This window comes from Hyla sarda, chromosome 4 (assembly GCF_029499605.1).
Source record: "Hyla sarda isolate aHylSar1 chromosome 4, aHylSar1.hap1, whole genome shotgun sequence".
Lineage (NCBI taxonomy): Eukaryota > Metazoa > Chordata > Amphibia > Anura > Hylidae > Hyla > Hyla sarda.
In genome coordinates, this window is record NC_079192.1 from 254362 (window position 1) to 266798 (window position 12437).

At 46.9% G+C, this 12437-nt stretch overlaps 1 protein-coding gene across 1 annotated transcript in view; it reads right to left on the minus strand.

Annotated features, from left to right (window-relative positions):
* LOC130367531 (actin-like protein 6B) overlaps positions 1 to 12437 on the minus strand; it is a 44206-nt gene that overhangs the window by 10983 nt on the left and 20786 nt on the right. Inside the window, exons 4-8 of the mRNA XM_056569957.1 lie at positions 11652 to 11752; positions 11174 to 11271; positions 10341 to 10435; positions 10154 to 10260; positions 9934 to 10023 (exon numbers count right to left, since the gene is read on the minus strand). Coding sequence (XP_056425932.1) covers positions 9934 to 10023; positions 10154 to 10260; positions 10341 to 10435; positions 11174 to 11271; positions 11652 to 11752 — 491 coding nt within the window. The remainder of the gene's footprint in view (positions 1 to 9933; positions 10024 to 10153; positions 10261 to 10340; positions 10436 to 11173; positions 11272 to 11651; positions 11753 to 12437) is intronic.

Consider the following 12437-nt stretch of genomic DNA (forward strand, 5'->3'; position numbering starts at 1 on the left):
AAGGACCGGGGGGTTTCCGTTTTTTGCATTTTCGTTTTTTGCTCCTTGCCTTTAAAAAATCATAACTCTTTCAATTTTGCACCTAAAAATCCATATGATGGCTTATTTTTTGCGCCACCAATTCTACTTTGTAATGACGTCAGTCATTTTGCCCAAAAATCTACGGTGAAATGGGAAAAAAAATCATTGTGCGACAAAATTGAAAAAAAACGCCGTTTTGTAACTTTTGGGGGCTTCTGTTTCTACGTAGTACATTTTTCGGTAACAATGACCCCTTATCTTTATTCTGTAGGTACATACGGTTAAAATGATCCCCTACTTATATTGGTTTGATTTTGTCGGACTTGTGGAAAAAATCATAACTACATGCAGGAAAATTTATACGTTTAAAATTGTCATCTTCTGACCCCTATAACTTTTTTATTTTTCCGTGTATGGGGCGGTATGAGGGCTCATTTTTTGCGCCGTGATCTGAAGGACTTATTGATTCTTAAATTATATGACCAAATTATATGACCAAAAATGCACTATTTTGGACTTTGGAATTTTTTTGCGCGCACGCCATTGAACGAGCGGTTTAATTAATTATATATTTTTATAATTCGGACATTTCCGCACGCAGTGATACCATATATGTTTATTTTTATTTACACTGTGTTTTTTTTTTTATTGGAAAAGGGGGGGTGATTCAAACTTTTAATAGGGGAGGAGTTAAATGATGTTTATTCACTTTTTTTTCACTTTTTTTTTGCAATGTTATAGCTCCCATAGGGACCTATAACACTGCACACACTGATCTCTTATAGGTCCCTATGGGATAATAATGATCAGTATAAGAGATCAGTGTGTGCAGTGTTATACGTCCCTATGGGATAATAATGATCAGTATAACACTGCACACACTGATCTCTTATACTGATCATTATTATCCCATAGGGACCTATAACACTGAACACACTGATCTCTTATACTGATCATTGTTATCCCATAGGGACCTATAACACGGCACACACTGATCTCTTATACTGATCATTATTATCCCATAGGGACCTATAACACTGAACACACTGATCTCTTATACTGATCATTGTTATCCCATAGGGACCTATAACACTGCACACACTGATCTCTTATACTGATCATTATTATCCCATAGGGACCTATAACACTGTACACACTGATCATTGTTATCCCATAGGGACCTATAACACTGCACACACTGATCTTCATCATTGATCACAGGTTTCTCATAAGAAACCAGTGATCAACGATTCTGCCGCATGACTGCTCATGTCTGGATCTCAGGCACTGAGCAGTCATTCGGCGATCGGACAGCGAGGAGGCAGGTAGGGGCCCTCCCGCTGTCCTGTGAGCTGTTCGGGATGCCGCGATTAGCCGTGGCTATCCCGAACAGCCCGACTGAGCTAGCCGGTCACTTTCGGTTTCGCTTTTAGCCGCGTGGCTCAGCTCTGAGCGCGCGGCTAAAGGGTTAATAGCGCGCGTCGCCGTGATCGGCGCTGCGCGCTATTAGTGGCGGGTCCCGGCTTCACTATGACGCCGGGCCCGCCGTGATATGACGCGGGGTTAACCCTGCGTTATATCAGGAGAGCAGGACCAAGGACGTACCTGTATGCCCTTGGTCCTTAAGGGGTTAACTGAGTGTTTGAACCGTGGGAACTAGGTTAATGGTGTACCAAATACGGGTATTGGGGTTAAGTGAAACTGGATGTAATGTGTAAGGCTGGGAATGAATGGGAGGTTAAGGAACATAGGGGGAAATTTATCAAAACCTGGACAGGCAAAGTTGCCCAGTTGCCCATAGCAACCAATCAGATTGCTTCTTTCATATTCCACAGGCCTTGTTAAGAATGAAAGAAGTGAGCTGATTGGTTGCTATGGGCAACTGGGCAACTTTGCCTGTCCACAGGTTTTGATAAATCTCCCCCATAATGGGATATTTATCAATACCTGTGCAGAGTAAAAGTTGCCCATAGCAACCAATCAGATTGCTTGTTTCATTTTTCAAAGGCCTTGTGAAAAATGAAAGAAGCGATCTGATTGGTTGCTATGGGCAACTCAGCAGCTTTTCCAGGAAAGTAAAGTTTAACCACAACACTGTAACACTCTGTCCCACCCCGGGACTGGAACCACCGCACTGTCTCCCATCCAGTGTACTGCCGAGACCCTCCTGTTTATCTTACAGGTTTACATACCGTGAGATCCCCAAAGACCACTATGGGCCTATTGGTTTCAATGGGCAAAATCTCAGAGTTAATGCACTAGCCCACTAGTTCCCTATACCATTAAAGGGAGGGCTCAATGTTTGCGAATATTCGCATACATTTTCGCAAACGCATAGAAAAAAAACGAATATAATGAATATGCGAATTTCGTGAATATATGAGGAATATTCGTCGATATATTCGGGAAATATCGCGAATTCGAATATGGCCTATGCCGCTCATCACAAATGGAATGAGCTTCTACAAACTCTGGAGGCTCTATACCTTGGGATACCATAGAAATACGGATAGCATCCCTTACCCATCTGCTGATGGAGGATTTTGAAGATTTGAGACCTCTCTTGGATCCTGCAAAAAGAATTAAAAGATTTTCATCCTTCCTAAACTCCTTAGATCTCTTTAAGTAGATCTGGAGGCATCTCGAGATATCGAGGCAATGAAGAGCCCTTTCTTCTTCAGAGGATGGATGTGGAGCGAAGACTGGTAGAGATATGACCTAGTTTATATTCTGAAAGGATGGAACTTTAGGGATAAAAGATGGCATAAATCTAAATAACACTCGATCAGGCAAAAATTTAGTGTAAGGTTCATGCGTGGAAAGCACTTGAAGTTCCCCAATCCTTTTGGCTGAAGTAATTGCCAGTAAAAAGGTTATTTTAATGGTGATAAATGTAATGTCCACATCCTCCAAAGCCTCAAAGGGGGAGATGCTAACCCCTTGAGCACCACTGATAAGTCCCATGCAGGGACTGGTTGCACAATTGTAGGTTTTAATCTTGAGGAACCTCAAGAAAGTTTTGACTAGTGAGTCTTGAGATAAGGGCTTATTAAGAAAAGCAGAAATGGCACCTGAACCTTCAGATTGGAAGGAGATAGATTCTTGTTGAGTACTTCTTGAAGAAAGCTAAGGATGGTAGAAACAGCTGAATTCAGTCCAGAAGCACCAAGATTGAAAAATTAACCAAATTCTTCTGTAAGCATTGTTTGTGGATTCCGCTCTAGAATGCCAAAGAGTATTCAAGATCGCACTAGAAAGCCCTTCTAAATATGGAAGGGACTGATCAACCTCCAGGCTGTCAGGTAGAAGATTTGAGCAGCTGTGAGTGTCCCCCGACACTAGTGCTCGCTCGTGGGGAAGCCTTCAATATTGTCCCCGACTCATTTGAAGGAGTTGGGTAAGCCAAGCTCTCTTGGGACAAAATGGAATTATGGCTATGACAGAGGCTTGGTCCTGCCTGATTTTCATCAATACCCTCGGGATCAAAGGAAATTGGAGGAAGATGTAGGCCAGCCTGAACCTCCATGGGATTGAGAGAGCATTGATTGCTTCTGGGTTGCCTTCCTTGTACACGGAGCAAAATCTCACCAACTTGGTGTTGAACCTTGTTGCCATGAGACCTATTTCTGGCACACCCCACCTGAGTGTTATCTGTTTGAATATTTCTGGATGGAGAGACCACTCTACGGTTCAAAGTCCTCTGCTCAAGCGGTCAGCTATCACATTGAGAGACCCCCGAATGTGAACTGCCGACAAATGGGTTCTCTGCCCAATCCAAGATCAGACCCACCTCTCTGAGGAGGCTTTGTGATCGAGTGCCTCCCTGCTCGTTGATATACAATACAGCCCTCATGCTGTCAGATTGGATCCTTACTGCTTTCCTTTGAAGAAGAGAAGTAAAGTGGAGGAGTGCTAACCTGATAACCTCCAATCTCCTCGAGATTCGAGCTAACACTCTCTCCTGTGGAGACAAAGACCCCTGCACTGTGAGATCCAGGAGATGCGCTCCCCCCAACCTACAAGGGACGTGTCGGTAGTAAATATGATCCAAGAGGGTTGGATCATGGATTTGCCGTCCTCGAGGTGAGACCACCATCTGAGGGAAGACTGGACTGGATGAGACAGGGAGTGGCACTAATTGAGGCCTGATGGCCTTAGATTCCAAGAGGCAAGCATCTCTGACTGAAGAGGGCGTAGATGCCAAAGAGCCCAAGGAACCGCATCTGTAGTAGCGGACACAAGTCCCAACATCCGCATGAGAGTGTGTATTGACACTCGACAAAAGAGCCAATTCTTGAACCCGAGATTTTGTCTCGGGAGTGAGGTAAAGAGTCATGGAAACTGTGTCGACTATGAAGCCGAGGAACCTCACTGATGTTGTTGGGAGTAAATTGGATTTGGCCCAATTGACTATCCACCCCAACTGATGAAGGAAGGATACTGCTAACTGCAGATGCTGGGACAGGATCACTTGAGAAGGAACTCGGAGGAACCAATCGTCGAGGTAGGGAACTATGCTGAGCACCTGGAGCCTTAGAGCAGCAACTACTGCTACCACAACTTTGGTAAATGTGTGTGGGGGCGAAGAAATTCCAAATGGGAGGACTACAAACTGGACAGTGTGAACTGTGATCCTTAGATACAGGATGCATGGAAATATGAAGGTAAGCATCCTTTAGATCCAGGGTAGCCAAGTAGTCTCCTGGCGCAATAAGGTTGACCACAGATTGAAGTTTCCATATGAAAGCGTTTGTGCTTTACGTACTGATTGAGGTATCTCAGATTTATAAATCATTCGCCAGTCTCCCATTACCTTGGGAACTAGGAATACTGGGGAATAAATTCCCAACCCTCATTCTGCAAGAGGAACTTCCTCTAGAGCATTCTTCTGGATATATTCCAGAATGTTAGGCTGGGAGGCTGATCTGCCCCAGAACGCCAGCCCCAAACTAACGAAAGGACAAGTAAGGAAGGAAGGTACTTGCTCTTCTTGTCAGACAGCCCTTCCATTATGCGGTCTAACTCTGCACTGAATAAAATGCAGGATTCATTAGGCATGGCACATAGGGTATACTCATAGGAGAAGTATGAAAGAAAGACGCAGATCACTCACGGGTCCGATGCTTTGTTCTTTATTCCAAACGGTAAAAAGGTGGCTATACATGGACGGATGGAATGGCAGGGCAGTGGATGATAGGGGGCCCCACGTCCAGGGTGATGGCGCCGTTTCACATCTTATGGGCGTTTTCTCAGGCATGGAATTGGCACATAGGGTATTCTTGGAAGAGGTGTCAACTTTCCAAGGTTTTAACCACAGAGGACAACGTCCAACGGAAGCCAGGGTCATGGACTTGGATGGTATCTTTAGATGCTGAGTAGCAGCATTGCACAAAAAATCAATGGCCAGATTGGCTGTTTTATAGGATGATAAAATCTCATCCCTAGGAACGCCCGGGTCCAAATCCGACTGGATATTAGAAAGACAGGTCTTCTAAAAAATTTGCTATCTTAGAGTAAGCAATCACCACCAACGCTGAAGCAGCAGCAGTGGAGTAGGAACGCCTCATGGCACAATCAGCTTTCCTATCCATTGGATCCTGCAAGAAAGACCCATCCTCGACAGGAACCACGGTCCTTTTGGACAATTTTGCGACAGCCATGTTGACTCTAGGGACAGGGCCCCAAGAGGAAAGCTGAGTTTCCTGGATAGGAAACATGGTCTTAACCCCTTAAGGACCAGGCCATTGTACACCTTAGGACCAGAGTGTTTTTTGAACATCTGACCACTGTCACTTTAAACATTAATAACTCTGATGCTTTTAGTTATCATTCTGATTCTGAGATTGCTTTTTCGTGACATATTCTACTTTATTTTGGTGGTAAATTTTCGTCGCTATTTGCATCCTTTTTTGGTGAAAAATCCCAAAATTTCATGAAAATTTAGCATTTTTCTAACTTTGAAGCTCTCTGCTTGTAAGGAAAATGGATATTCCCAATAAATTTTATTTTTATTCACAAATACAATATGTCCACTTTGTGTTGGCATCATATAGGAAATATCTTTATATTATATTATATACAATATATTATGTTGGCATCATAAAATGGACATATTTTAGCTTTTTGAAAAAATTTGAGTGCTTCAAAGTGGAGCAGCAATTTTCAAAAATGTCATGAAAATTGCTAAATCTGAAGGGACAGATGTTACAGAACTACAACTCCCAGCATGCCTGGGCAGTGTAGGCATGCTGAGAGTTGTAGTTTGGCAACATCTGGAGGGCTACCGTTTGGGCACCACTGTAACAGTGGTCTCCAAACTGTGACCCTCCAGATGTTGCAAAACTACAACTCCCAGCATGCCCAGACAGCCTTCGGCTGTCTGGGCATGCTGGGAGTTGCAGTTTGGCCTTCCTAGTGGTTGCCACAGTAAAGATCACTTCACTTTCACTTTCAATTCCCCCCTCCCCCACAGTAGTTTCCCTACCTGACCCAGGATCCAGCAGTCTCCAGCAACGATCGGGGTCTACAGGCATCTTCTCCTGCAGGTACCGACCTCCATCTTCTTCCCATGATCCCCTCGACATCCAGGGGTGGCCAGAACGGGGGGTTGCCATGGCAACCCACTGTCCTGCCCTGCCATTGGTCAATTCATGACCAATGGCAGGGGATAGGAGGAAATCGCAGCATTGCGACTTCACTCCTACCCTTCAGGATGATCTGGGCTGTCACTGACAGGTCAGATCATCACAATTTTCCAGGTGATCGGGTCACCAGAGACCCGATCAGCCCGGAATAGGAGAAAATCACATGTCTGAATTGACATGTGATTTTCTGCGATCGCCAACATGGGGGGGTGGGGGGTCCCGGGACCCCCCCCTCGGCATTTCCACGGCATGCCTGCTGAAGGATTTCAGGAGGAATGCCGTTCCGATCTCTGCCCGGCGCGCGGCAGAGACAGGAGAAACACCAGGATGTTCTGGAACGTCCTTGGTCCTTAAAGCCCAGGGTGCGGGGACGTTCCAGAATGTCCTTGGTCCTTAACTGATTAAATCTTTTAGTTAAGACCGGACCCTTTTCTGTTTTTTTTCCATTAAAGCCGTGTCATCCGCTTTAAAGACTCTAGGTCCCTTGGAGGTGCAGGTAGAGGCTTCCCGGGATCAGCATCCTGGTCCCTCGAACGGATGGATCTTAGAAGGCGCTGGGTATTTTCCAGCGGGAAAAAAAAAAGAGGCAGCAACTTCCTTATTTTTCTGGTTCCGCAGAAATTTCCATTCTAGGAGGAGAAGCTGGTCTGGAACGCTTCTGGGCCACAACATGTTTGAGTTCCTCAATGGAGGCCTGCATGGCGGACATGGTAGAGGATACCAATACTTACATATCCTGTACAGTAGGCTCCGCTTGGTGAGGAGCAAGGGCTTTCGCTCTGCAGGATGGGCACCTAGAAAACTCATAGTTATCTTCAAGTGGGATGTTACATTCATGACATGAGAGATGTTTTCGCTTGGCAGTTCTTTTCCCAGGGCCCTCATGATCTAGGGAATATGAGAGAAAATGATATAAAGCAGCAAGTTCAAAAGGAGCGGCTAGATTAAAAGAGCTGACAAGTACCCAAGAATGGGAACAAAATGGAATCTCAGAAAGACAGCGCAGTCAGATGACTAACAGTACTGCACTGAAAGAGACCTGGCGGCAGTACTCAGGAGGTTTAATACCTCCCCAGTTGGCGCCTAAAGTAAGCCCTGCCCCCAGGAGCGGGAACTGAATGAGAAAAAAATAAGTTTAATAAAAAAATGTTAAACCTAAACTATATATGTAAAGATTAGGGGGATGAAGGAGAAATAAAGAGGAAGTGACATCAGAAGCCGCTGAGGCACTTCCGGAGCGGGATCACGAGAGCGCGCACCCGACAGAGAGGCCGGCAGAAGGTGAGAGCCGGGCATAGAAGGAGGGGGAATCAGCAGATTCACTAACAAAAAGCCCCCTAAAACTGAGAACACTTATGACCCTAAGAAGGGAAAGAAAAAAGGAAGACAATGGCCTTAGACAAAAGAAAAAAGTAGCAAGACCCCTCCACACTTGAAGAAGGGGGTCACCATCTGTCCCACTGTCCGGGAGGACAAAAGAAAACACAAGGGGACAGAGGGTGACCCCCCCTACTTATACAGGGTAAAGTTTAATTAATTACTTTCATTTCAATAAACTTCCATCTGTCCTAACCAGTTTGCGGGGGGTGGAATACCCCATCTGTGCTACTGGTTGGGATGTAAGGGAAACATAAGATTCCTTATTTCTGTCTCTACAGCCTCCATACTGAGAGGAAACAGCATCAGTATCATGTGAGTAAGCAGCTAGGGACCTACGTGGACTTCTGGCCAGGCCTATGAACCAGGAGCTGCTCGAGCTACCACTTTGAGACCTGCACGCCACAGAGTGAATCGCAGCACAGCAGTTAGTAAAGTGTTGAATGGTACCCACTGGGGGTCAACAAGTGAGACAATAGATGTCTCAGAGAAGATTGGGACTAGAGAATAGTGACATCTAGCAGCCAGATACCTCCACACTACAACACATTACAGGTCACCCACTGGATAATTTGTTGCACCTCTTTCTGAGTGTTTGGCTTTCTGCTGATCACTACTACTAAGCCCCCCCCCCCCCCCCAATACTGTGTGAAGCCCTCCTGCCTTGTGACAAAACCATGAAATTCTGTGGAACTACTGCACTCAGCCATCCCACAGGCGTTTCTCCAGCTTCCCTCTGGATCGCTACACACATACCCAAAGCTGCACACACACTCACACCTTGATATACACACATACTATACCCAAAGCTGCACATACACACACACACACACAATTACACCTTGATATACACACATATCCAAAGCTGCACACACACTCACACCTTGATATACACACGTACTATACCCAAAGCTGCACATACACACACACACAATTACACCTTGATATATACACATACCCAAAGCTGCACACACACTCACACACAATTACACCTTGATATACACACATACCCAAAGCTGCACACACTCACACACAATTACACCTTGATATACACACATACCCAAAGCTGCACACACTCTCACACACAATTACACCTTGATATACACACATACCCAAAGCTGCACATACACACACACACACACACACACAATTACACCTTGATATACACACATACCCAAAGCTGCACACACAATTACTCCTTGATATACACACATACCCAAAGCTGCACTCACAATTACACCTTGATATACACACATACCCAAAGCTGCACACACACTCACACACTCACTCACTCACACAATTACACCTTGATATACACACATACCCAAAGCTGCACACACAATTACTCCTTGATATACACACATACCCAAAGCTGCACTCACAATTACACCTTGATATATACACATACCCAAAGCTGCACACACACTCACACACTCACTCACTCACACAATTACACCTTGATATACACACATACCCAAAGCTGCACACACTCACACACAATTACACCTTGATATACACACATATCCAAAGCTGCACACACACTCACACCTTGATATACACACGTACTATACCCAAAGCTGCACACACACACACAATTACACCTTGATATATACACATACCCAAAGCTGCACACACACTCACACCTTGATATACACACATACTATACACAAAGCTGCACACACACTCACAATTATACCTTGATATACACACATACTATACCCAAAGCTGCACACACACACACACACACACTCACACACAATTACACCTTGATATATACACATACCCAAAGCTGCACTCACAATTACTCCTTGATATACACACTAAGAATCACTGACTCACACAATCTCACACATACACTCACACTATCGCACAATCACAGTCTCACACTCACATTACTCATGTAGTTCTGCCAGGATTTGGTGACAGTCGGCAGCTTCTCCTTCTTCCTCCAGTTTGGGGGTGATCCTTCCCGCACAGGTTCCTGGAGAAGACATAAAGGTGGCATCAGTGTCATGTGACTGACAGCTTTGGGTTATATGTAGCACCACTCTCTGGGTGTATCCACACAGAGTCCATCTTAGGGCGCCCCCTCATGGCAGCACTGTGATTACCTTTGAAGCGATCATGTAGGGGGGGATAATTTCAACCCCCATCTCTTGAAATAACTCCCTGCACTGCATAGTGATGAAATCCCCGGCCAGGGGCGACTTCACAATACCTGCGACAGAACAAAGAATCCCACTTACTGGGTGGTGCGGGGGGCTCGTCCGGGATGGAGAGTTCAGTGGTGTCACTCACCTTGCTGAAGAACATACCCATCATGCACTGGGAGGGCAGTGGTGTGGGTGGCTCCGCTGTCTAACACTAAGCCTGTAGATCTACCATTGGCAAAGCTACAGAGAGCAAAGGGTTAAGGAAAAGTGAGGAAGAAATATAAGTCCTGCAGAACATCTCCCCAGATACTATAATCCTGCAGAACATCTCCCCAGAGACCAAACATCCTGCAGAACATCACCCCAGAGACCAAGATCCTGCAGAACATCACCCCAGAGACCGACAACCTGCAGAACATCACCCCAGAACCCGTCATCATCCTGCAGAACATTACCCCAGAGACCGTCATCTTGCAGAACATCACCCCAGAGACCGTCATCTTGCAGAACATCACTCCAGAGACAGTCATCCTGCAGACCATCACCCCAGCGACCGTCATCCTGCAGAACATCACCCCAGAGACCGTCATCCTACAGAACATGATCCCAAAGACCATCATCCTGCAGAACATCCCCCCAGAGACCATCATCCTGAAGAACATCCCCCCCAGAGACCATCATCCTGCAGAACATCATCCCAGAGGCCATAATCCTGCAGAACATCTCCCCAGAGACCATCGTCCTGAAGAAAATCACCCCAGAGCCCACCATCCTGCAGAACATTACCCCGGAGACCATCATCCTGCAGAACATCATCCCAGAGACCGTTATTGTGCAGAACATCACCCCAGAGACCATCATGCTGCAGAACATCACCCCAGAGACCATCATGCTGCAGAACATCACCCCAGAGACCATCATCCTGCAGAACATCCCCCCCAGATCTGTGCCCTGGTCACTATGTGCCGTGAAGGTTACGCAGTCAGTACGGCCGTCTTACACAAGAAGAAAGCCGGGATGTTATAATGTTCAAACATCAGCTCCGTCAGCTTCTCCCGCTTGGCTCGGGCATTCCACTGAAATACAATGACAAGAAATAAGTATCGCCCCCCTGCAGGGTGACCCAGACAGAAAAGGGCTTAAAGGGGTACTCCGGAGAGAAAAATGTTCTCAAATCATCTGGTGCCAGAAAATTATACAGACCTGTCAATTACTTCTACATAAAAATCTTAATCCTTCCAGTACTTATCAGCTGCTGTATGCTCCAGAGGAAGTTGTGAAGTTCTTTCCACCACAGTGCTCTCTGCTGACACCTCTGTTCAGAGTAGGATCAAATCCCCATAGCAATCCTCTCCTGCCCTGGACAGTTCCTGGCATGGAGCCTGGTACCTGTCCGGAGTACCCCTTTAAGGCCAGATCTCCCCCCCCCCCCCACAGGGTGACTTAAATTACTCACGGGGGCTTCAGACATGAGGATGGGGTGTAAGGCGGGGTCCGACTTCAGGTGCTTGTTGAAGGTGTGGTCGAGTATGGCCTGGAAGGCGTCCCAATCCTCGACTGTGCAGAGAAATGATAGACACAATGATAGAGGGAGGAGGAGATATGGGGGCATGTAATGTGGGGTACAGGGGTACAACAGGTATCAGCAGCTCATCCTTCACCTGCCCGATCCCCCACAACTACTGTCCTGACCGCACCTGGTCTGAGGTGAACCGCACTTCGTGGCCCCCCACCTAATCTCCGCTCTGCGGTCCACTGTCTGATGTTTGCTCCGTGGTCCACTGTCTGATCTCCGCTCCGCGGTCCACTGTCTGGTCTCCACGGTCCACTGTCTGATCTCCGCTCCGCGGTCCACTGTCTGATCTCCGCTCCGCGGTCCACTGTCTGATCTCCGCTCCGCCGTCCACTGTCTGGTCTCCGCTCCGCCGTCCACTGTCTGGTCTCCGCTCCGCCGTCCACTGTCTGGTCTCCGCTCCGCCGTCCACTGTCTGGTCTCCGCTCCGCCGTCCACTGTCTGGTCTCCGCTCCGCCGTCCACTGTCTGGTCTCCGCTCCGCCGTCCACTGTCTGGTCTCCGCTCCGCGGTCCACTGTCTGGTCACCGCTCCGCGGTCCACTGTCTGGTCACCGCTCCGCGGTCCACTGTCTGGTCTCCGCTCCGCGGTCCACTGTCTGATGTACGCTCCGCGGTCCACTGTCTGATGTACGCTCCGCGGTCCACTGTCTGGTCTCCGCTCCGCGGTC